This window comes from Syngnathoides biaculeatus, chromosome 7 (assembly GCF_019802595.1).
Source record: "Syngnathoides biaculeatus isolate LvHL_M chromosome 7, ASM1980259v1, whole genome shotgun sequence".
In the NCBI taxonomy this organism is placed as follows: domain Eukaryota; kingdom Metazoa; phylum Chordata; class Actinopteri; order Syngnathiformes; family Syngnathidae; genus Syngnathoides; species Syngnathoides biaculeatus.
Genome location: NC_084646.1, coordinates 30,948,416 through 30,975,073, shown reverse-complemented (window position 1 = coordinate 30,975,073; position 26,658 = coordinate 30,948,416). Strand labels below are relative to the sequence as shown.

Genomic DNA, 26,658 nt, shown 5'->3' with positions numbered 1-26,658 from the left:
ATTTTTGGAATGGAGCTGTCAGAGGTTTCATGCGTGCAACATACTCTGAAACCTGCGACATGCTGATCAGATTTACTGATGATGTTGGTGTTGCTGAGGAAGTAGTTGACACGGGTGGTCCAAGACACGAGTTTTTAACCCTGTTAATGAAGCAACTGAAAGACCGGCCCATTTTTGATGGACCAGATGGACATAAGTTCTCGGTCTACAATTCAAATGGTATGCTTAGGTTCTCTTTCGCTCTCTCCCGCTCTCTCTCTCTAGAGAGATATAGAGAGAGCGAGAGAGAGTTTCATGTATGTCATTTCCTCTGAATATTTTTATGTATATAATGGATTTGCACGTTTTAATTTTGTTACATCACTTAAAGGTCAAGTGTCATGAAATGAATGATTTTTAGTATGTCATTTATGAAAAAATGGCAGCCTGTATGGACCCATCCGTTTTTTCACCACAAAACATGATTTTGACGTATATGGATTTTTGTAACTCCGTCCATGAAAGTCCTCTCAAGGGATTTGTTTTTGAGAAGAAGGAGGAAGTGACGTACGAGGCAGGAGTGCCCTCCAGTGCACTCATTTGTTTCTATTAGTTTTACCTGTGGGAAGGTAGCTCGTTGTTCCTTCGTGTTAACCAAAATGCCGGCTTGTTACATTGGTGGATATTGCTCGAACACTGGGGAGGATGGATTTACCCTTCATAAGGTTCCAAGAGACCCGGTTCATCGTGAAAAATGGATTGCACAGGTGCAAAGGACGAGAGCTTCGTGGGTCCCAAACAACACGTAGGTGTGTATACAGCTACAAAAAAATAAATAAATAACAGTTTGGGGCGGACGACGTAATCCGTCTCTCATAACGTAACAAAAGATCTGCGTAAGTATGAGAGGGATGCTAAATGTTTTTATATGCGCGTCGGACGGGTGCCGCGTTGGCTCGCCGGCGAAGGCGAACAACGCTTCCGGCAATGGCGTACTCAGCCGTGTGCAACGACAACGCTGTAAAGTGGCCCGGCTTGGTGCCGTGATAAGCCACCCCGGCGCCGAAAATGAGCCATCCCGAGCCGGCTGGCTCGGGCTTCCCGGCCTTGTCGACAAGGACAGGAGATGCAGCAAATATGGCAACCACTTGGATGTCGTATGATACTTTCGCAACTTCGCGCATTGATGACGCGCTCTCTGCTCATATTTATTTTTTTCATAAAGACATTTAAGTGAATAATGTTATATGTAGTTTTCATTACAATATCTATTTTAGAATGTTTATAGGGATGAAACTTGACCTTGAATTTACAGCTGTCAGGGAGGATGAGCGGAACCTCACAGGAAGGATGATTGCAGTGTCAGTTGTACATGGAGGTCCAGGATCACATTTCCTGTCCAAAGATCTTGTGCATTATTACAGATTTTTTTTGGTGTGGCAGCAATATGCTCCCGTACATTATCTTGCAGGACAGCATTCATTACATCCAAAAACTAATTTAATAACGGAAGAAGAAATTGGGGAAGCTTTGCAAGAGTTGCGAATACTACAAAGTAACAGTGTAGTATATGTGAACACATAATTGGCTTCCATTTAATTCTGATAGGTATGATGTATTTACATTAGTCTCACTGAATAAAATTAAGGGAAGTATATATACAGTGAAAAAAATAAGTATTTGAACATCCTGCTATATTGCAAGTTCTCCCACTTATAAATCATAGAGGGGACTGAAATTTTGATCGTAGGTGGATGTTCACTGTGAGAGAGATAATCTAAACAGAAAAATCCAGAAATCACAATGTATGATTTTTTTCAGTGTTTTATTTGTGTGATACAGGTGCAAAGTATTTGAACACCTGTATATCAGCTAGAATTCTGACCCTCAAAGACCCGTTAGTCCGCCTTTAAAAGTCCACCTCCACTCCATGTATTATCCTGAATCAGATGCACCTGTGTGAGGTGGTTAGTTGCATACAGACACCTGTCCACCCCAATCAATATTGTCATAAACGAGTCTTGAGGGCGGACCCCAATGCACGACTCCGGAGGCGAGCAAGCAGTACAGAAGATTTATTTATTCGTTCCAAGGTCGGTAATCAGTGAGTCAATCCAAACAAGCAGAAGTAGCAGTAGAGGCAGGCTTACATGGTTGATCAGGGGACAGGCGTTGGTCGGTACACGGGAGGTAGGCGTCAGGAGTACGGAAGTGCGGGAGCGAGGCATGAGAGGCAACGATCTGGCGAAGGACCAGTCGTCCCCAGGGTCCTATATACACCGGGGCCAATCAGCCAGCATGAAGCGCAGGTATGCGCCTCCCAATCAGCGCGGCCGCGCGGGAACCCGCACAGCCAGGGCTGGACCGGCAGGACCATGACAAGTAAGACTCAAACTTGTAACATGGCCAAGACCAAAAAAACTGTCCAAAAACACCAGAGAAAAAATTGTACAGCTCCACACTGCTGGAAAGGGCTAAGGAGAAATTGCCAGGCAGCTTGATGAAAAAAGGTCCACTGTTGGAGCAATCATTAGAAAATGGAAGAAGCTAAACATATAAGTTCGTCAGTCAAATCTCCAAAGTGACAATTTTTAGCTTTAATTTTCAAGTCACTTATGTAGGATTCCATGCTCTCACCTTGTCTTTGATTCTGTGAATGAAATCTGTCCCTGTCCATTGTCCTATTGCTTCGAGGATTGCACATTTCCCTCAATTTCCTCTTCAAGCACTCTGGATCCTCTCTGGACTCCGCCGAGGTGATGATCACTCCATTATTCCCGGGCTCGCGCACTTCAGCCAGATACACGAATAAACGTTCGCGGTCGATGGCTTCAGAGCCGGCCAGGTTAAGGAGAATTTGTCTTGAAGACTTTTTCTTTGCAGGCTTCTCGGGGTGTGCTGGAGCAATAAAAAAAGTCGTACTCCCGTTCAAAAAACCGCCAGCTTTCGGCAACATTATCGTCAAAAAAGACGGTGTGTGGCCTGTGAAAACCCTCCACCATGACTCCGCAAAAAACGATGTCCTCGGCTCGGCTAGCCAGTTAGCACAGCATCGGGTCCGCCGAACAATGAAAACACGCGGCCCAGAAAAAAAAGTTACTCAGAGGCGATAGTTCGTATCTGCTGTCTTCTGGCATCATGTATATTCTACTGGCTTTGTGTGTGTGCGTGAGAGATCACACAGGTTTATGTAGCAATGAAAGTTTATTAGAGTCCGAAGATATGTAACGCCGTGAGAAATACTATCATGGACTGCCGCCGGTAAAAACATACAACAACATCAACAGATAACACAGATAAGGGCTCAACCCATAACACCTAGGAAAGGTGAGACAACCAATAATCTACTAAAACATTTCCCGACTTCGGATTTCTGGACTTCGGGTTGCTAAATAGTCCAGGATTTGGATGTTTGTAGCGTTTGAGTGGCCGCATGCCACTCAATAATGGTGTGAAAATTTGTGTAAACTTTTTTTTTTCAGTTTATTTTCATTATTTATTTATTTTATTTATGTTGTGCGGGGAAACAGTTCTATTTACTGTCGCATTTACTGTTGTATTTATTATTGAAAGTTCACTGAAGTTCCAACTTAATTGTTACATGTATTGATCACCTTTCTCATGTTCTTTTATTTGATACACAGTTTAAAATTAAGCAACAGGTGTGTTTTTAGAGCCTTTATTCAGGGGGAGACCAGTGCTCCAACACATACGGTTGTGTCCACTTTTGTTCTTTCAGGACTAAATGTGGAATATCTCCCGCAGAAAATAATCTAGTGAAACATTTTTCTGTAAGGAACATGTTTGATATAAAAGAGCAAATAATTTTTAATGGGTGTTAAACAAAAATACTTTAAAAATATTTATTAGTATATTCATGGCATGTTATTTTTTTTAAAGGAAAAGAACACTTTGGCAACAATCACCCAAGTAATGCTTTTGTATTGTGTTCTACATCTGGTAGTGGAGGCCTTGGACTGCATCACAGCTATCATGTGGCATAAGAACATCAAAAGATTTTCCAGCGAAATGTCTTACCCAGTGGCACGGGAGGTCAGCTGGTAAAGCGTTGGCCTCACAGTTCTGAGGTCCTGGGTTAAATCCTAGACCCGTCTTTGTGGAGTTTGCATGTTCTTCCCGTGCCTGCGTGGATTTCCTCCGGGCACTTTGGTTTCCCCACATGTCCCCACAACATGCAACATTAATTGGACACTCTAAATTGCCCCTAGGTGTGATTGTGAGTGTGTCTGTTTGTCTCCATGTGGCCTGCGATTGGATGGCAACCAGTTCAGGGTGTACCCTGCCTCCTGCCCGTTGACAGATGGGATTAGGCTTTAGCACTCCCCACGACCCCCATGAGGATAAGCGGCAAAGATAATGGATAGATGGATGAATGGATGGATGTCTTACCCAGTGCAAGAAAATTGGCTTGATTTGAAGATCAACAGTCCTCCAAAAGGACAATAAAGCACATGATAAAGCACACGAGAATTTTTGGAAAGCAATTTTTGGACTGCAACAAAATAGCCAGCGAACAGTCCTAACCTCAATACAATTGAAAATCTTTGGGATAGCTAAAATCTGCCAGTGGGGTGACGAATCTTGAGAAAGGCGCTGTAAGGATTTGCAAGTTTGGACTCTACGCGTGTTCACAAATCGGGGAAGATATGCCCAATGATTAGGAAAAGTTAACAGCAAATAGATTTATTACAAAGGAATGTGCAATACAGACGTCCGGGTCTTATCTAGGTATCTTCCGCACACGAGACGTGTGTATTTTGGTAGGATAGCCCAAAGAAGAAGACAAGAGCTGCCCGGTAACACAAGGTTTTTATATGTATGGGTTCATGGTAAAAGTGGCTTTTATTAGCTGCTTGTTCTGCCATTAGTAACCAATTATTGTTTACTGCACTAACACCTGTCAAAACCCTAAACCACTCATCAACAGATAGGGCTTTGTTTACTCTTCTGTGCAACTCTTCTCTGTGATAAATATTTTCTGGGTGGGTTGTGCTGACAGCTGGCAATGATGTGGGTGTGGTATACAGGTAGGGTATTTTCTAGTGATTTCCCAAATCAAAATTCCAAGAACAACAATAACGGCAATAATAAGAATGTCATAGATTCCTGCTCTTCCTCTCTTGGTACGAAAAGCAATCAGACCATCTGTAGGAATCATGGTTAACAATAAAACAACAACAAACAATAAAATAAAAGTCCAATTAAGAGTCTGTAGCAGGGTGAAGCATAGAATAATGAAACCACTTAGTTCCTTTTCCCTCCAAGCGGACGGCTTTAGAGGTACGAGCAGTCACCTTGTGTGGGCCGGACCAACAGAGTTCTGACCACTTACGAGAGTCGTTTAAGGTAAACAGATGACCACTTAGGAAGATCAAGTGCAGGAGGTGATGATGGAAGAGTGTCCTGGATCTGTGACGGGAAATTAGAAGCAAAAGAATGCAGTTGTGTCCAAATCAGTTTATGAGAAAACTTGGGAGACACAACGCGCTCCTCCAGCGGTTGGAGTGAGGAGGAAGGGCTAGGCATCAGATGACCTGTAAGAAGTTCGTAAGAAGACAAACCAGTAGAGTGAGAGACAGTTTTTGTCACAGACATTAGAGGAAGGGGGAGAGCCTGAACCCATTTCATGCCAGAAAAAGTACACATTTTAGCCAGTTTTTCCTTCAACGTGCGATTCATACGTTCAAATGAACCTTGAGTGGCGGGGTGATAAACACAACCAACCTTATGAGTTAACCCTAACCACTTCTACAGTAGCTAGGTGTGTGGATGTGAAATGCGTACCGTTGTTCGAGCGGATGAGAGCGGGGAAACCATGCGTTGGAATCCAGTGGTTTACCAAAGCTTTCATTACTGACATGGCGTTTTCGCGGGCGCAGGGGTAGACTTCAGGCCATCCGGAAAAGGAGTCAACAAAAACAAGAAGGTAGCACTTACCTTGAACAGGAGTGATCATGTCTATGAAATCCATGACTAGTACAGCACCAGGCCAGGTGGGTGGGTCAAATGAACCTGGCAACGGTCTCGGTGTTGGGCAAACATTGTGTAGCTGGCAAATATTACAGTCACGAAAGTGGGCATGACTCAAGTCAGACATTTTAGGATGCCAAAACATGCGAAGTTTAGTTAGCATGGCTCTGGGGCCAATGTGAGCCATAGAATGAATTTTGGTCAAAGTATCTTTTGTTCAGGAAAGGCGTTGTGCTGTATTTTAACCAATTCACTAAGAGACGGCGGTTCGGGCAGGTCAGGAGAGGATTTGTCAGATAATTGGACAATCATTTGTGAGACATAACCCGTAGCCTGCTTGGCAGCCAAGTTCCCAGCATTATTGTTGAGGGCTGTGGTTGAAGTGGATTTGGAGTGGCGAGGGACCTTGACGATACCCACCGCTGAAGGTTTGGGGTGGGCTTTGTCTTATCGTTGGATCAGTGTCAAATGTGCAATAGGAATACCTTTAGCTGTTTTAAAATAATTCAGTTTCCATGCAGACCGGTGCAACACAGCAGCCGAGACAGCGTAAGATGAGTTAGAATAGACAGTAACAGATTGTCCGACCGCCAGTTCCAGTGTAAGACAGAGTGCAGGCACTTCCACTGCCTGGGCTGAATGAGCAGATGTTAGTACGGAAGAGGAAACAGTTAAAAATTCACCTGAGGGCTGCTGCGCCACTACGGCAGCCGCCACAGTCAAAGAGCCATTCGGCTTACGGTAACAGCAACCATCAGTGAGCAGGACCTTGCCGTTAGTCAAAGGTTGGACAGAGAGATCAGCACGTGGACAAAGAGAATCTGTAGAGTAGAAGAATGATACTCTGAGGACATAGTGGATCCCTCAGAGGACACCACGCTGCCCAAGAAGGTCACTGATTTGCGACAACACTGAAGTTTCTTTCTGGAAGCTTTGAATCCCAGCTCATACAAACAAAGCAAAACAAGTTTAGTTAGAGAAAAACACAACTCTGCTGTTGGGGCTGCCAACAGGAGATCAACATACATCATGAGTTTACATCCGTCTGGGAGATCTAGATCCTGCAGGAATGATTTCAAACATTGATTAAAAATTCCAGGTGTATTTTGGAAGCCTTGTGGCAACCTGGTGTATTGCAAATTGTGTCCATGATATCTGAATGCAAAGAAGTGTCTACACTCGAGTGTGAGTGGGACACAATAGAATGCATTTGCCAAATCATTCGCTATGAAGTATTTCAAACCAGGTTTGATGGTACACAAGACTTTGTGGAGGTCTGGTACAGGTAACAATAGTGTGGTTGTTACATCATTAACGGCTCTCAAATCATGCGCCATATGATCAGTGTTTCCATCTGCTTTTAAAACTGCCCTGAGTAGTGTACACCACAGGACAGGATATTGAGGTCTGTAAAAATGAGATCCTAGAAAAGAGTGATTTTAATGTCGGGTGTCTAAGTACAATGTCCAACATCAAAGGGTCCAGAAGACCAAACTTATTTAGGCAGTTTGTTTAACATTGACTCAGCGTCGTCATGGTCAGACTAGTCACGTCCATGTTCTCTTGTTAGGGTCTCGTGTTCTAATATGGTAATATTAGTTGTCGGAGGTGCTTCAGGAACAATGATGTGGTTTGCATCCGCTGACTTGGAGATCTGTATGTTAGGGAGTGGTATGTCCTCCCAGTCAGTCATTTGAGTCAGTCGTTTCACCATAGGTCCCAGCTGCCGGGCCTCGTGTCCTGGAGACGCCTTGATAAAAAAAAAAAACAAAAAAAAAAACAAGGAGGTAAACAGTAATTGGTTTAGCGGGTGTTGTCACAAAACGGGGCTCGAGGGTGGACCCAAATGCACGACTCCAGAGACAGCAGACAGTACAGAGGAAACCTTTATTCGGTCCAAGGTCTGAGATCAGCCAGACAGTCCAAACAATCAGAAGTAATAGTACGGCAGGCTTACGAGTGTGGTCAGTGGACAGGCGTGGGTCGGTGCACGGAGAGCAGAAGTCCGGCAAACAGGAGTGCGGGAACGAGGCATCTGAGTAATTGGCTGGCCACGCCAGCCTGGGCAGGAAACCAGGAGCACGACAGTACCCCCCCTCTCAACGGCCGGCTCTGGACGGCCCAGGAGCCTCAGGATGAGCCGCGTGAAAGTCCTTGATGAGGGAGCGGTCCACGACGAAGCGGGAATGGATCCAGGCGCGCTCCTCCGGGCCAATCCCTCCCAGTCCACCAGGTACAGGACCCCCCCTTCCTCTGCGGCGGGAAGACAGCAGCCGGTACACAGTATACACCAGCCCACCGTCGACCATGGGGGGGGGGGGGGACTTGAGCGGAGGAGCCAGCGACGAAGTGCGATTCGGGCGAAGTCTGCTGACGTGGAACGTAGGGTGCACCCTCATCGACCTGGGCAGTTTCAGCGAGACGGCGACCGGGTTAATTATCTTGGAAATCGGAAACGGGCCAACGAACCTGGGAGCCAGTTTGCGGGATTCCATCTGCAGCGGGAGATCTTTGGTGGAGAGCCACATTCGCTGTCCCACTCTGAGCTCTGGCGCTGCCCTCCTCTTGCGGTCCGCTGCGGCCTTGTATGCGCTGCTCATGCGCAGCAGTGTCCTCCGCGCTGCTTCCCAGGTCCATTTGCAGCGTCGCACCACGGCCAGGGCCTACGGGACCATGGAGTCTGTGGCCAGTGGAGGAAACAGGGACGGAGGATAACCATGCACGACATGGAGTGGAGCCATACCTGTTGAGGCGGAGGGTAGACAATTGTGGGCATACTCCACCCACTTGATGTGCTGGCTCCACGTGCTCTGGTCCCTGGAGGCCAGGCATCGAAGACCGGTCTCCAGCTCCTGATTTATCCTCTCAGTCTGGCCATTGGACTCCGGGTGATGACCCGATGTCAGACTAGCTGACGCGCCGATGAGGTTGCAGAAGTCTTTCCAGAAGCGGGCGCTGAATTGCAGACCCCTGTCCGAAACAATGTCCCAGGGTAGTCCGTGGTAACGGACGACCTCGTCTAACACCAGCTGGGCTGTCTGCTTGGCCGACGGGATCTTCAGAAGCGGCACGAAATGGACCATCTTGAAGAAACGGTCCACTACAGACAGCACCACTGTGTTCCCTTGGGAGGGCGGCTGGCCGGTGACGAAGTCCAGAGCGATGTGTGACCACGGACGAAAGGGGGTGGGCAGGGGTCGCAACTCACCAACGGGTCGTTGGCGGGAAGTCTTATTGGCCGCACACACCGGGCAGGCATTGACGAACTCCCTTACGTCCTTGCTGAGGTTGGGCCACCAGAACCTTTGTTCCACCACTGAACGTGTCTTTGCCATACCCGGGTGACAGATCGTCTTGTTGGTATGGGCCCAGGCGACGACGTCTCCCCGCAGAGATGGGATGACAAAAAGGCGGCCCGACGGACTCTCCGCGGGCGGCGGTGCCCCTCCCAGGGCCTCCTTCACCCGTGACTCGACTGCCCAGGTGAAGCCGGACATGAAGCACGCCTCTGGCAGAATAGGAGCGGCCTCTGATTCTGTGCGCTCCCCCTCGTGGATCCGCGAGAGTGCATCCGGCTTGCCGTTCTTGGAGCCTGGGCGGGAGGACAGAGTAAAGTGGAAGCGAGTGAAGAATAGGGCCCACCTGGCCTGTCGGGCGTTCAGCCGCTTCGCGGTCTTCAGGTACTCTAAGTTCTTGTGGTCCGTGAAGACAACAAACGGTACTTGCGAGCCCTCCAGCCAGTGCCGCCACTCCTCCAACACGCTCTTGACCGCCAGCAGTTCCCGATCTCCCACGTCGTAGTTGCTCTCTGCCGGGGTCAGCTTCCGAGACAGGAATGCGCACGGGTGGCTCCGACCGTCTCTGGGACTCCTCTGAGACAAGACTGCTCCGATTCCAGAATTAGATGCATCCACCTCCACCATAAACTGGTTATCTGGGTCTGGAACAATTAGACTGGGTGCAGCAGTGAAACTTGCCTTTAGTCTGCTGAAGGCCTCCTGGCAGGTCCTGGACCATGCGAAGGTGGTGTGTGAAGAGGTGAGCGCATGCAGAGGAGCGGCCACGGAACTGAAGTTCCTTATGAACTTCCTATAAAAATTTGCAAATCCCAAAAACCTCGGTACGTCGTTCCTGTTGGCGGGGGTAGGCCAACGCCGCACCGCGTCGACCTTCTCGGGGTCCATACGTATCTCTCCCTCGGCTAGAACGAAGCCCAGGAAGGACACGGATGCCCGATGGAACTCACACTTGTCCACATTAACGTACAGTTGGTGCTGCAGCAGACGTTGGAGGACTTCTCTGACCTGTCGAATGCGAGAGGTTAGATCTGCCGAAAAGATGAGGATGTCATCCAGGTATACAAAGACGGATTTATTCTAAAACTCCTGAAGCACGTCGTTAATGAAGTTTTGAAAGACAGCCGGGGCGTTGGTCAGTCCGAAGGGCATCACGAGATACTCGTAATGCCCAGTGGGAGTGTTGAAGGCCGTCTTCCATTCGTCACCCTCCCGGATCCGCACCAGATGATACGCGCTGCGCAAGTCCAACTTGGTGAAGATCCGGACTCCTTGGAGGAGTTCAAAGGCTTTAGCTATCAGGGGCAAGGGATACCTTTTCTTGACCGTGATGTCATTCAATCCTCTGTAGTCGATGCAGGGTCGCAAGGTGGAATCCTTCTTCTTAATGAAAAAAAAAACCCTGCGCCGGCTGGTGAGGATGACGGTCGAATAAGGCCGGTTAGAGCGAGCGAAATGTTGGGTACTGACTCTTCCTGCATATTGAACTATGTCATTTGATCTCGTGTAAGTGAGCAGGATGTTGCTACACCCTCTCTTGCTGTGTATATATGTGTGGATGTAATGTCCCAAGGATCACCTTGTATGAATGCAAAGTTTTTCCATGTATACTAGATCGTGGTTGCGGTCGTAATATAGTATGCAATGGTATGGATCTAGTGGAGGCAGGTAAGCCCTCAGAGTGTTTAACCTGGGCTTCCACAACAGAAATTGATGTATTAGACCGGGTTTGAGCGGTGTTTCTGGTTCATGTGGGGCCCAATAAATGTCCACAGTTGGAGTTGGTTCACTCTCAGGTGTCATAAGCCATTGTCCAGAGTGGCAGACAGTGTCAGCTGCCACTGGTGTTTGTGGTGAATGCACAAACGAAGGTCTGACCATCCAAGATTGTCGGTAGGGGTTGAGTCCATTGCAGGGCTTGTTGAGTCCTTGGGGAGCTCATCAATTGCACAGTGTGTTGTGACAATAAAGTGTCCGGGAGCGAGATATTGAGTGAGGAGTGTGTTGCTCCTGTGTCAACGAGAGTGTTCACATTTCGCCCCGCAACAGAGATGGGGATCATGGCACCTGCATCGCCAGACCCCTGGCTTCCCGGGCACCCATAGTGGTACTGTCCAACTGGCTGCTGTCAATCCTGATGCCAGGGTGGGCTGCCAAAGCTATTATTTCTGCCTCTGCCTTGGCCCCCTCGGTTGTTAGACCAGCCACCACACCCTCGCATTGGACCTTGAGGTGAAGGAGCTGTAAGACAGTCTTTAATCCAGTCATCGAGAGAACCACAACCAAAACATCCTTGATCACATTGATGTTGTTGCACTCTACTCCGCCCCCCTCAACACCTTCCTCCGTATCCTACCCCGGAACCCACCTGCCTGTCTCGGTGGTTGTGCCTGCCAAAAAATTACATCTGTTGTGGTTTTGGACCTTTACGTCTTGCCTGTGCTACTTGTACTTTAAGAAGTTGTTTTTGGAGTTTAGCAATTTCATTATCCTCACCCTGTTGTTGTCTTAAATAAATTTTGAGGTGATGCACTAAGTGTCGTCTAAATCTAGGCTCATATCTGGACTGGAGGTCAGGGCCACCTTTAAGAGTGGTCTGTACTGGTTCAGGGAGACCTGCCAGGATCGCAGTCTTGAACATAGCCTCCTCCTAACCAGACTGTCAGGGTGACGTCCAGTCGATTCTGTCCAAAATTTCGTACAGTTAGTCAAGTGTTCAAGTGGGTCGTTTAACATAGGGGAAAGAAGTGGGTGCGGCTGTAACAGGAGTGGGGAACCTCTCTCTGACAGCTGCGGCCAGACGCTCGATGTGTGCTCTTAATATGGGCATACCTGCAGTTGTCTCAATTTCTCGTTGTTCAATACTAGTGTATGATCTAGATGCTGCTTGTCTCCAGTCTCCCGTGCAGAGTGTATACCCATGTAAAGTTTCCACAAAACTGGCCATGCATTACCACGGGAAGAGAGACGAGGCAAGTTAACAGTAAGACAATCAACATCTTTAAAATCCAACAGCTTGTATATTAGACCTGCTGGAGCCTCTATAATAGGCATCATTGTAAAGCAAAGCAAAGCAAATTTATTTGTATAGCGTATTTCATACACAAAGTAACTCAACATGCTTTACATGATTAAAGGCATTTGAAAACAAAGAGATAAAACATTTAAAATGGGATTAAAAACAATAAAAATGACAAACACAATAAAAAAAGACAATTACAACCACAAGTAATATGATCAAAAAGTGGATATATTCTAAAAAGCATGAGAAAAAAAACAAGTTTTCAACCTTGTAGTGTTTTGTTTGCTTGTTATATAATATAATAATATAATATAATATAATAGCTATCCATTTTCTTTACCGCTTATCCTCACAAGGGTTGCGGGGAGTGCTGGTGCCAATCCTAGCTGTGAACGGGCAGGAGGCGGGTACACCCTGAACGAGTTTCCAGCCAATCGCAGGGCACATAGAGACAGACAACAGTCGCACTCACAATCACACCAAGGTGTGTCCAACTAATGTTGTGTGTTTTTGGGATGTGGGTGGAAACCCACGCAGGCACAGGGAGAAACTCCACACAGACGGGTCCAGGATTGAACCCAGGACCTCAGAACTGTGAGGCCAACGCTTTACCAGCTGCGCCGCCGTGCTGCTGTAATATAATAAAAATAATAATAAGGGTTTAGGGTTAGTCATCGTGTTATTTCCAATGCGAGAGGACGCTTCACTTCAAATCAACAACACAGTTTTCACCAACCCCCCCTTCAGTGCCTCTCGCTTCCTCTGTGTGTGTGTGCAGTGCACTTACGTGTGATTCAGGGCGCGTGCATGTGTGCGTGTTCGACATGCCTCCTTCCTCATTTTTGCAGTCCTTCACTCGCGTCTACATATGAAATACACATTTTTTTCACTTTACCTTCGTTCGACTTACCATTACCATCACTATTTTTCTTCAACGTTAGCATCGACGTCACCATCACCATGATAAATGTACAGCACGCCTTTCTCTGTTCACCTCTGTAAATTCCGTGACCCCTTGTCTTACGTCTTTCATAGTCTTTTACGTTTATATTCATATGACATTTACATAGTCTCTGTCAATTTCCTATAACTTCGTCAGTTTGCGCGCTTCCTTTCTTTATCTTGTTTCTTTTTGTCAACATTAACCATCAATTTCAATCTACATTTCACCTTTTGTCGGATTATATTCAGCACATTCATGATCAAATTTATGATCCATGATTATTTATTTAATTTAGTGGACACTCTTCTTTGACTAAACCCAACCAAATTCCTATTGTGCAACAAATTAGCCTATACTATTCGTTTTTTTTTTTGTACGCAACCTTGTGACGCAAACCCTCTGTTTTTAAGGGATCCCATCCCCCTTAGGTGTTTCAGGTAAACCTCACAATGCAATTGTACGTCTACAATATACGTCAGCTACGACAGGATATACAACTTCTCTTTATCTCTTATTCTCTTATGTTCTTATTCTCTTTATCGCTTATTCTCTTTATGTCTTATTCTCTTATTCTCTTTATCACTTATTCTCAATAACTCATCTGAGGCATGAACAATCTGATACCAGGCTTCTGCTTACGTTTTGTTTTGGTCGTGACCTGGAGAAGTCAGAATTACAGACGACCACCCTCGACTTGTCCGTATAATACGCCTGTGTTTCTCATACGTCTCTCTTTAATCTCATCTGTCGACGGACAACGCCCGTCTCCCTCCCTCGACTTACGTTCGGGCTCACCAAATTGTAGGGATTTGCAAGTTTGGATCCTACGTGTGTTCACGAATCGAGGAAGATATGACCAATGATTAGAAAAAGTTAACAACAAATGGATTTATTACACAGGAATGTGCAATACAGACGTCTGGGTCTTATCTAGGTATCTGCCGCACACGAAACGTGTGTCTTCTGGCAGGATAGCACAAAGCAGAAGACAAGAGCTGCCTGGTAACACAAGGTTTTTACATGTATGGGTTCATGGTAAAAGTGGCTGCCCCCCCGCAGTCAGGTCCTGGGCCGGGATGGTAACTTTCCACTCCTTGTCTGGTGTTGTTCGTCTCCACGGCAACGCCTGTGAGAGGAGGATGCCACCAGCCTGTTTTCTGCGTACAAAGATCAAGGACAACCACCGGCTCCAGAGCACATCCTTGTCTGATTAGCAAATGGACAACACTTTATTTGTAGATTAAATGTATATGGTCATATTTAAGCAAATAATGAAAGTGCAATAAAAGTAAAATAGTCTTCAGCGCACAAAAATACATGTGCACGCACACTAAAATTGTAGAATTACAAGGGAAGCCCAATAAAAAAGATCCTGATATATTTTTAGTTATTTTCCAATTATTTCTGAAGGTACAAAGGCAAAGAAAAAAATGGCAACCATGACTTTAATACTTTTTTAACTCACAACTGAGAAATCTCACTGAGTCTGAAATAAAGTTCAGTGGCAGACACCCAGTGTGCTGGCTTCTGGAGCTGATACCCTGCCATGGGAGAGTCCAAGTACTCCTGCATGTTGGGGTCACCACAAGGAATGACTCTCAGGTCAGCCTCAGGAAAGACATCGAGTTCAGCCTGATGGATTTTAAACCCACAGTCTCTGGACACAAACCTATGATGTTAAACAGAATAATTGCATTCATTCAGCTCTAGTTGAAAGCAAATACAATGTTCAATCTACCACAAATGTATTACCTGTGAGGTAGGTTGTAACGTTAATTGGGGATGCCTTGTGGACAGGAAGTCATTCTGGAAGGACGAATCCTGTGACTGTTCCACAGTCTCACGCACTCATTCAAGTCCTTCTGAAGAGCATCATGAAAACAATACCTCAATAGACACAGATGCTCCTGACTCCCTAGCCTCTCAAAGGTCTGCAAACAGCTCCATCCATAACTGACACCTATAGATTTTAAAAAGCTATTAGTGCATACACAGTAAAAAAAAAATCAGTGAAAATTTAACTCTAAACTTGCTCAATAAATTATTTTAGGAAGCACACCTACCTTGCCTTTCTGAATGTAGACCACCACGACTCAATGACCCATATTGTACACGTGACTGGACGCTACAGAAAAGTAATCATTGAGACAATGGCGTAAAGTACACTGAATTGCAGCCATGGTTCCGTTCTCATTCTCATGGGAATAACGCAGAGATTCCCCACACGACAGAAAATAGTGGGTGATGACTGCAGGGTTTTCATTTGTTGATGCACACACAAGCCACAAAACTCTCTGTGAAAATCCATCAAAGGGCCAACCCAAATGGCTTGAGTTTGTCGGATCCGTTGACGTGGCACATATAATTTGGTCCCAAGGAGTAATACTTTGTTCTTAGAAATAGTAATAGTAATAATAGCGTGCTCTCATCTCACACCCTCGAGGATTAAGTTCCCATATCAAATTCATCACACAATTGCTTTTAACTTGCAAATTATACTTTTGTCGAAGTACTTGCCACATCGTTCGGTAGCTAAAAAGTCGTCCAGATCCGCGAAGTTCCAATTGAATTTGCAAGTTGAATTTGCTCTTCAAAGACCTCAAACTAATTTGTATACCATGTAAGTGGGACATCCTGTCCATAATAACATCATACGAGTGGCCCTCTTTAAAATATTTGATGCACTCCTGTGGTAGACCTTGTCCTTCCATCGGGTCGATATCCTTCAAACACTGTAAAGATCTCCCACATGTATGGCAAAACCGCACCAAGTGGATGAGGTGATGGTCACAGAATAGACAAAACATGGCTTTGTTTCGATCTGGAAACAATATGTCTGTGTATACCATGCCTTTGCGTCTCTTCCTGTCCAGAAACGCGGAATGGTGTGTCGACAGATGTTGCGTACCGGGAAACAATATACTTCCTGAACTATAGCGTTGCTGAGAACGTCTGAATAAGAACCATGCCTTTCTGGTTTCAGCATTTGTTTTTGTGTTTCGGCTCTTGTGTCATGAGCCAGGCTGGACCACGGCCAAGAGGGGCGTGGCCGGTGACACCTGTCACCGCTCACAGCTATTTCACATTGGGACTGTAATTAGATGGTGTATTTCAGTAGGAATTTTGGTCACTGGCATTCGCCAGTTTGTTGTACATTGTGCCCTGAGTTGGTGAGTTGCAGTGTGTTACTGTGTGCAGAAACAACTCTTGCAACAAAACCTACTGGACATTATGCCATTGTCTTGGAGTCTCACCGGGGGTTCGTGACAGCTTGTTTTTGTGTTTTGCGATTCTCGGCCCCCTACTTTTGTTTTTTGTTTCCACTTTTTTTGTGTTTCCGCTTTTGTTTAAGTGTTTCCACTTTTGTTTTGGTGTTTCCGCTTTTGTTTCAGTGTTCCTGCTTTTGTTGTAGTTTTTTTGCACTTTACAGACACTGTAGTACAGACATCCTTTGCTAACGTCTGTGACCTGAAGTAACCCTGCCCTCTTAACACTGAATTGTAGCCAGTTGAATTTCAGACGGCGAATTGTAGCAACTATTGAAAATGTGATCACTTTACATTTCAAATTAAAATCTTGTTTTCTGTGGGATTTCAAATTAAAATCCTGGTGGCACTAATTTACTTCCATACCAGCACGTAGATTGCATAACACATGATTTCTATGAAGCTTTTTTTATGTCTTAACCATGATGCACTTTTGTCTTCAATGTTATAAAAGATGTGTACTTCAATGGGCCACCTGCACTTGCTCGTTAAATTAGGATTGCCCTTACTATGGATGCCTAAAATTCTGTTCTGGCTGTTTCATTCAGCATTGGAGACATATGCCCATATAAACACAAGGCGGTTTTTTTTTCATCAATAGTTTTTTTCTCAAGTGTCTTTAACCTTATTGATCACATTATGTGAAAATGATCTATAGGGTTTCGTAAATGTGTGACCTGGCTGAGCTGAACACATTACAGGGACATGGCCTCAAGGCTTAAGAGCAAAACCTGCTCTTCTTCTGTTCATCTTGCAGTCACCTACATTGTGGTATAAACTTGACAAAATGGAAATTAAATTTAACAAGTATACATTCTGTGATGTTCAATTTACATAATACAACACAAGTGACTTTTTACTGTACACTTTATTTAAAGTAATTGACTTACTTCTGGGGAAGAAGTCAGTCACTTTGAAAGCTCATGCTCTGTTCTTCCCAGAAATCTTTCATTCTTGAAAGCACTGCTACGTGAGCAGCCACACCCTGAACACGTCATTTATCTTCACCACTCAACTCCACTTTTACAGATGTATTCTCCTGATATATACACTCACATAATGCTTGCGGGTAATGTCTGTGAAAGAAAACAAACAACCACACAAATCTCCCTTAGCCATGTACAGGTAATGTGCCCGGACATTCTGTTTCAACACACGACTACTGACATTTGTTACACCATCATAAAAAGGAAAGTAGATAAATTAAAAATAAAAAACAACTGGGACATAAGCACAGCTGAGCAACATGAGTTCAAAAGTCTGACATTACTGACAAAGTTATACATTCCAACCAATTAGATTCAGCCCATAATATCAAACAGTTTGTTGAGCACGTCTGTCTCACAGTTCTTAGGAGTTTAGGTCAAAGCGTGTCTCACCTGTGTCAAGTTTGCATGTTCTCCCTGTGCCTGGAAGGGTTTTCTCCAAGTACAGTTCGGTGATTTCCTCCCTCATCCCAAAAACAGGCATGGTAATTTAGTTGTAGACTCCATTTTGTCAGTAGGTGTGAATGTAAGTGCAAATTGTGCCCTACAATTAGATAGCAACCAGTTCAAGGTGTACTGTACTGAATTGAATGATTCAATTGATTGGTCTTTCAAGCTCTAGGCTATTACGGACAGAAGAATTGGCTCTAGCTGTGCCCCCACGTGGCAGCACAACCAGACAGCAAAGACAGGAACAATTTCAGCCTCAAAACACACACAGAAAAATCAGTTACTAAAAATTATCTGTTAAGTTAACAGCATTATTTACATCCTTTTACCATTGACGATACTGTTTTTTTCTGCATGGATATAAGCAAGGCTCATTCTGAACATTTAGTTCTTCTCCATTGGGTGAGTAAAAAGGAACAGAGTCTATGAACCAAAGACAACAGGGTCGTAGAGGACACTTGTATCTTTCAAAGTTTTCCAACTCTATAACCCCTTCATACGAACCCAGGTTAAAATAACCTCAGGAGTACGGGTAAGTTATTGACTGAACAGAGAAGTTTTTATCTGAATAGATGAGTTTCTATCAGACTAAATTTGCTTCAGTTGAAATATAAATTTGCAACTATAAACAGCAAAACAAAAGAATAAATGAAAAAGGTTGGTTGCTACTGAGTAGGTTTATAAATTACGACTTGTTAGCCTTATCCCGTCTCTTGTATACATGAATAAAAGATGGGAAACACACACCCAAATATTGCTGGCAGCAATTTAACTACTGAAGCAGGCTCATACAGACTTCTTCAAGTTTGGTACTTGCAATTATCAGTAGGATCACCAGCTGTCAAAGCTGCAAAACAGAACATGCAGTGTAATTTTTAAGAAAGCCCAACTGCAATGGAATGCTGCTCTGCAAAAGGTGGTGCCTGTGTAAGTTCACTTACAGCCAAAACTAAATTCTTCTGTCAACTGCCGCAGGGCCAAACGTAATGGGAATGTATGACTTTATCGGCTCAGAGAAATGTTCTGGTTGTTTTTTTGTACTTACGAAATGCTTGCTGCACATGCACATAGAGACAGATCTCATGTTCAGTGCAGATTAGTCCCTAAGAGAGAGTCGTGGAATAGTTGTGGTGTCCAAAATGAACAAGTTAGAATAATTATATACTCTCTCATTTAGTTCAAATATGCTTGGCAATATATCAAAAACTTGAAAAACATCTTTCAAACACACAAGTCTTAAATTCATGTCCGGACATAATTCATAATCCCACTCTTTGAGCACAGGCACATGCTACATTCCTCAACAAGTAGTGATATTAAGATACTGGGTTACAGGGTATGGAACGTTGCTTGAACGTAACAGCTAGTCATGGTCTTGAACACCGTTTATTCAAATCTACCACCATATCGCAGATATATTCCATTCTTCATCCATTTTTTTGTTTCCAATTTATTGTTTTTTTTCTATTGGCAGTGGTGATTTCTGATATTGGCCAGATGGGCAGCTGCCCAGGGCACGATCTTGTGGGGTGCGGCAAGTCCTGAGAGAATGTTATTCCCTGGAACTTAAAGGTCATCACGGTTGACACAGAGCAGTTGGACAACGTGAGGGGCAGGTGTGGTGAAGAATGTTTCCTGAAGTCCGTGATCCTCTCTACTGCCTTCAGCATGTTCAGGTTCAGGTCTTTGTGTTGGCCTCACCAAACTCCACCCACTCCACCTCCTGTTGATATGCAGATTTGTGACTCCTTTTGATGGTGATGATGACTGTGCTGTCATTCATAAACTTTGAACTAAAGTTTGACAGCCAGGGACATTGAGGGATAGTTGTTTGTGTAGAGAGAGCAAAAAAGAGGTGAGACCTTTTTTTTTTGGGGGGGGGGATGAGTTGGTGTCCCTCAGCCTCACCTGCTGTGTCTTGCTTGTCAGGAAGCTATAAATCTACTGGTATATGAAGGTATTGTAATGGCACTGATAAAAGGCTCAGTATTCCGATTCCGGTTCCACCACTTCTGTCACACAAAAGATGTGATAATTCCATTAGAAAACTGTGAGAAACGTGGTAGACTACATAAAATGTTTTAGCCGAGTTGAACAGTTAATAGTAATAGGATTCCACCAATTGACGACTAAATCTGACTTTGATAAAGACTCAGTGGACAATTGGTGAGCATATCTGCCTTACGGTTCTAAGGACCTGGGTGCGCATCCAGCCTCACCTGTGGGGGATTGCATTTTCTCCCCTTCCCTGTGTGGGTTTTCTCCATGTACTCTGATTTTCTCCATTAGCCCCAAAACATGCATGGTAGATAGGTAGTTTGCCCATCAGTTTGAATGTGAGTGCAAATGGTTGTTTACATCTTTCCTCCTCCAACCTTTCAACTAATCCCGTTAGGGGTCACCCCAGCATGTCATCTTTTTCCATCTAAGCCTATCTCCTGCATCTTCCTCTCTAACCACCAACTACCCTCATGTCTTCCCTCACAACATCCATCAACCTTCTCTTTGGTCTTTCTCTCACTCTTTTGCCTTGTAGTTCCATCCTAACCCCCCTCTACCAATACACTCACTCTCTCACCTCTGGACATCTCCAAACCATTTAAGTTTGTTCTCTCTAACCTTGTCTCAAGAACATCCAACTTTGGCTGTCCCTCTAATAAGATAATTTCTAATCCTATCCAATCACTCCTACCGAGAACCTCAACATCTTCATTTCTGCCACCCTCCAGCTCTGCTTCCTGTTGTTTCTTCAGTGCCACTGTCTCAAATTCGTACATCTTGGCCTCACCACTGTTTTAAACCTCTCTTCAAGGAGACTCTTCTGTCATAGAACACACCAGACACCTTCCGCCACCTGTTCCAATCTGCTTTGACCTGTTTCTTCACTTCCCGACTACACTCACAATTGCTCTGAATTGTTGACCCCAAGTTTTCGAAGTTGTCCACCCTCACAATCTCTTCTCCCTGGAGCCTCACTTTTCCCCCTCCAAACTCTCTCATTCACACACATATATTGTTACTTTGGCTAATATTGTCATGAGCAAGGCTGGACCACAGGCAAGAGGGGCATGGCCTGGCCACCGCTCCGAGCGGTTTCATCTCTGACACCTGTCACCGGTCACTGCTGTGTCACACGGGACCCTGTGATTAGACAATGTATTTAAGTTGGAGTTTTGTCACTGATTTTTGCCAGTTCGTTGAGTATGCTTTACCGTATTCAGGGTTACTCCGCCACTGCACCATTATACTCCAGTCACGTTTTTGTTATGCTCTTTAGTTGTCTCATGGTTATCGAACATTGTTTCTTGTTTTTTTGGATCCTTTTTTCTTGGACTGTGTTGTCGTGCACAACTTTAGTTTATATTAAAACCCATTGAAGATCATGTCCTCGACTTGAAGTCCTGCATTTGGGTCCACCCGTGCACCGTTGGTTCGTGATAAATCTTCATTTCTCTCCTTTCGAGTGTATACCTCCAGGGAGGGATGGGTCAGAGCAGCGTTGTCTGAGCGGAAACACTGACTAGAAGGAGCTCAGATTCTGTTCCGGGTGTTAACCAATTATAAGAACTTCGACTATCTTAATTCAGTCAAAAGGCTAAATCTCAGACAAGCCAGATGGTCACTCTTCTTTACACGGTTTAACTTTGTCCTACCGGCTGGGAACAAAGAACGGGAAACCCGATGCGCTGTCGTGGATTCATCATAGGGAAAAACACGGAATCCAACTCCACATCTATCCTGCCCTGGGGTGGTGGGGGGGTAGTGGTAGTATTATCAATTTATAGCATTGGTATTATCTCTGGATTTGTGCAAACAACACAACCTTTTGGACAAGTTTTTTGGATGTAGTTATCCAATTTTTTTTTTATTCTATTTTATTTTTCATTTTTTTTTTGGGGGGGGGTGGGACCTTGAGTGGTTCCCACAGGTACCACTCGAACAGAAAAATGAAAATAACGAGTAACGTATTCATCCAACAATCAAGAGCACAATTTAACTGTTTAGTCACCATTATGACAGCAGTCTCACTCCCATGTGTAACCGGACTATAGCAACCTTGGCAGTGGGAATGAGAACAGCTATCTTACAAGTGGCCAATAAAAACAAATTAGTTTTGATCGTGTTAACAATGGTTTCAAAAGCAATAACTTTCCTACAATCAACAAATGAACTCAAGTACCCCTTATTGCAATTTTTTAAGATGTTGGTTGTTAATAACTCCTGAAAGGAACCCACTTGTGTTTTTTTTTTTCCTTCATCATTTGTCTATCTCTCATTGTGTGGAAAATATTGGTAATTTGTATGGTCTCCCAAACAGTGTTTTGAATGGAATGAGACCCTTACGTGCTTGTAATGTATGTATAGTTAGACTAAATCCATCATTGTGTCCAAATTGCCCCGTGTGATTGTGAGTGCGACTGTTTGTTGTCATATGCCCTGCGATTGGCTGGCAACCAGGTCAAGGTGTACCTTGCCTCCTGCCCATTGACAGATGGGTTAGGCTCCAGCCCTCCCCGCAACCCTTGTGAGGATAAGCGGCTAAGAAAATGGATGGAGAAATGGATGGATGTGTATCTTGAGGAAACTGACCACATTTTGGATGCACATTCCCTTGTGGATTATGTCGCACGCAGATCAAAGAAGCCCTACAATTTTTTTTTGTATACAAGTTAAATCCATGGATCATGTAATGCCTTTGTACCAGGGCTACCATTCCCCCTGTTGAGACCTGAGACTTCCCATGGCTCAAGATTGCCGCCCAGTTAAAAAATGTTTTTGGTAGAATTTTTTTTTGTATCTGTGGTGACATAATTCCCATTTTGTAATGTAGTACCTTATTTTTTCCACATTTTTAGTTCTGCTGGTAAGCTTTGTTGTTGCATTTTGTTTAACACATCATCTCAAAGTATGTCTTCATTTGTTACATGGTCAGCTAATCCCATAAAGGGTTTGCTGCTTCTTTTGCTGTTTTATCTGTAAATCCATTTCCTAATGATTCTTTGTCGGTATTTGATGTGTGTACTGCACATTTACATATGGCTATTTCTTTTGGTAATTGAACTGCTATGAGCAAATTTCGTAGTAGCTATGCATATGTCACTGTGTTCCCTGTAGTTGTCGCTATTCCTCTATTTTTCCAGTATTGTCTGTGTAGATTGTGATACCTCAGTGAATACAGCAGCATCTGGTCTCAGATTGTTTAAGACTGTCCAATAATATATTGTCTGTACAGTTCAGTCGTCCCAATCCAAATCTGGTTCTTTTTCTGTCCAATCAGGAATATTTCATACTACCAAAACAAATTGTCCCAAACTCTCCCACTCCTGTTGTAATGACGTGTGTGGTGGTGTCCATTCCTTGTGTAATGCATTTAGTTTGTCAGTTAGTCTTGTTCCTGCCACCATGACTGATATACCATCTGAGTACGGATAATCAATCATGATTTTGTCTGGTGTGGGCTGTTATAAGTTTACAGTATCTTATGGTACATAGTCACATGCAATGAGTCACTTCCTACGTCATTTTGTGGTTGTTCAATCATGTCTCGAGCTGTTTGCAGCAAGAAATCTCCTGTTCTTGGGGGTTTGTTTGGAATATCCAAGGTGTAATAATAGAGTGCTGGATTCCTATTTTGTAAGATATTTAACTGTCCTCGCAGTAATTCCTTTTTTTCTTTTTACTTCTATATTTCCTGACAGAGAAGGAATTAAACCCAGTCCTAGTTTCAGCAAGCCATCTCTTCCCAACAAACGTATGGGGCAAATTAAAAAGTTGCATTTTGGGAACATGAGTTGTGACATTTTTGATGGGGAGATGACTGCTCTCTTCCTCATATGCGGCCACAATTATTAAATGCTTCGCACAAAGCTCCATAAATTTTTCCTTCCTCTGTCAGAAAGGTGTCAAATTTCTTTTTCTCATTTTGTAGCACTCTTTCTGCGTGTAGTGCTTGGTTAACGTAATGTTACAGGCTGCCAGTCGGTTTGTCAACCCAATGTTTTTCAATCCATTGTTTTGTAGTATTATTTGAATTCGCATGAAGAGCATTTTTTAATTGGAATGTGATCTTCTGGAATGCCACTGTTTGCTTTAAAACATGCAGTCATTCCAATTCTATATTCTTCAAATGGTTCATTGTTGTTTTATTTTGCTCTTCCAATGGCAGAAAAATTTGCTTTTTGTCTAAATCTAGCAGAAGTGCATGATATTAACCCTTGAACTCCCTGCTGCTGTGAGAAAGTACTTTGCTGTCATCCAAATTTGTTGTACTTCCACACCATTTAATTTGTAAGATTTTCTCAAGTCTTCCGTTCCCTGGACGAATTATGTTACATCAACTTTATGAGATGTGATACCTTTTATGGCCATTTTCACATCATCTTGAGTCCAGTTTTTTTGTTGTTGGTTTTTTTGTGTGATTTTCTCTTATTTTAGCCTGCAGGTTAACGATATATTTTTTTTGTGTGTATGTTGAGCTGGCCAGCAAAGTCATATTGTGTTATCCACAAATTTAGATGTTTTATTTTAGTAGGACATTGGCTTTCTAGAAACTTCTAGTCCTGACACATTAATTTTTTTCCCACATGTTTTGTTTAAACTATTTTGCTATTTATCAACGATTTTGCTATTTGTTTTCCCCCTGTTGGAGTCAGTGGTTCACCTAGGGTGACCACACTGACTTTTTTTTTTACAATTACGTTCTGTTTGAGGTAATTCTCAAGCTTCTACCACAAGTGGCGGAGAATTCTTACCTCTGCATCCTCAAACAGTTGTCACTCAATTTCCTGTTCAAATGAGGTAGTGAACCTCCACTCACACGTTTAACACATGCACACGTTTCACGGAGCTCACGTACAGGACACACCTTGCCTTTTTCTCAGTTTTATCGACTAATTAGTCTTCTCGATAGGGACTAGTATTCTCAAGGTTTGGTTCTGCTGCAGTCACCCAGACGCACATTCACTCATTCCTCATGAGTGTGGGAGTTTCCTACTCACTAGAGATGCTTTTACTTCCTTCAGCTTCTCGTCAACCCAAAGTCGAGAATCAGTCCGGGGTCTCAAGTGCCGTGGCCACGGTCTTTGCCTGGACGTCGACTCAGCCCCTGGAAACCTCAGGTATCTTGAGATCCGGCTCGAAGGACCAAGTAAATGTCAGGTTCACCAATCAGACATTCATTAAACAGGACAAAAAAGGAAGAAAAGACACCAGTTCAAGTCTCGCGAGGAGAGAGGAGAGGAACTGTTTCGTACAATTCACCACTGCACTCTCTGATTATCCTCTCCTCAGTACCTCTATTTATTTAGTTTTAAAACGCCCTTTATTTACATGGATGTTCCTAAAAGGAGACGGCAAGCAAAACAGTTGGAAACAAAGTGTACATGTTTGTTCATGTGCGTGTGCATGTGTGGAAGATTGCTGAATACATGTGTGGTCATCATTTCTTTAACAGGAAGCAGTTCTAACAGTTCTGATGAATAGATGTTCTTGTTCTTGCTATCTGCTGCTAGGAGGCTGCCACGTTATCTAGAGCAGAGCAAAGCATTTCTTTATTGGAAGCAGATGTATGATAATTATGATCACAAATATTCCTACACCTGCTTAAACCAGCACAAGTCAAGGCCCATCTTAAGTTTGCCAATGACCATTTGGATGATACAGAGGAGTCATGGGGGAACGTTTTGTGGTCAGATGAGACCAAAATGGAACTTTTTGGTCATAATTCCACTAACCGTGTTTGGAGGAAGACGAATAATGAGTTCCATCCCAAGAGCACCATCCCTACTGTGAAGCATAGGGGTGGTAGCATCATGCTTTGAGGGTGTTTTTCTGCGCATGCGACAGGTATTAAGTATGAAGGAGAGGATGACCGCGGCCATGTATTGTGAGATTTTGGGGAACAACCTTTTTCCCTCGGTCAGAGCATTGAAGATGGGTCATGGCTGGGTCTTTCAAAATGACAATGACCCAAAGCACACAGCCAGGAAACCCAAGGAGGGGCTCCGTAAGAAGCATATCAAGGTTCTGGCGTGGCCTAGCCAGTCTCCAGACCTATACCCAATAGTGTACATGTTTGTTCGCGTGCATGTGCATGTGTGGAAGATTGCTGAATACATGTGTGGTCATCATTTCTTTAACAGGCAGCAGTCCTAATAGTTCTGATGATTAGACATTTTTGTTCTTGCTATCTCCTGCTAGGAGGCTGCCACGTTATCTAGAGCAGAGCAAAGCATTTCTTTATTTGACACTCGTCAACAGCTGCGATTGGCTCCAGCACTCCCATGACCCTTGTGAGGATACGCAGCTAAGAAGATGGATGGATATCTGCGTGGGTTTTCTGTGGACACTCAGGTTTCCTTCCACATCCCCAAAACATGCAACATTAATTGGACACTCTAAATTGCCCCTAGGCGTGATTGTGAGTGCGGCTGGTTGTCTTGATGTGCCCTGCAATTGGCTGGCAATGAGTTCATTGTGTACCCTGCCTCCTGCCCGTTGACAGCTGGGATAGGCTCCAGCATTCCCCACGACCCTCGTGAGTATAAGCGGCAAAGAAAATGAATGGAGATATATATTATATTTGAATGAGAGCGAGAGAGAGAGATTGAGAGAGAGAGAGAAAGAGAGAGAGTGAGAGAGAGAGAGAGAGAGAGAGAGAGAGAGAGAGAGAGAGAGAGAGAGAGAGAGAGAGAAAACATTTTGGCTCCGCAGGTTGGGCAGAAGG

The 26,658-nt window shown here is 44.2% G+C and overlaps 2 protein-coding genes across 3 annotated transcripts in view; one reads left to right on the top strand and one right to left on the bottom strand.

The window, feature by feature from the left end:
• Window positions 1–3,305, bottom strand: part of LOC133503084 (solute carrier family 22 member 23) — a 50,013-nt gene extending 46,708 nt beyond the window's left edge. The window contains exon 1 of one of the 2 annotated variants that reach the window (XM_061824232.1): window positions 2,617–3,305. The gene's annotated coding sequence lies outside the window, so the exon portion shown is untranslated. Of the gene's footprint in view, window positions 1–2,129; window positions 2,247–2,616 lie in introns of those variants that run through there. The other variant, XM_061824233.1, reaches the window with a different exon arrangement.
• Window positions 2,239–26,658, top strand: part of LOC133503555 (desmoplakin-A) — an 84,429-nt gene continuing 60,009 nt past the window's right edge. Inside the window, 1 exon segment of the mRNA XM_061825266.1 lies at window positions 2,239–2,361. Within this exon segment, the coding sequence (XP_061681250.1) occupies window positions 2,291–2,361 (71 nt within the window). The 5' untranslated portion in view covers window positions 2,239–2,290.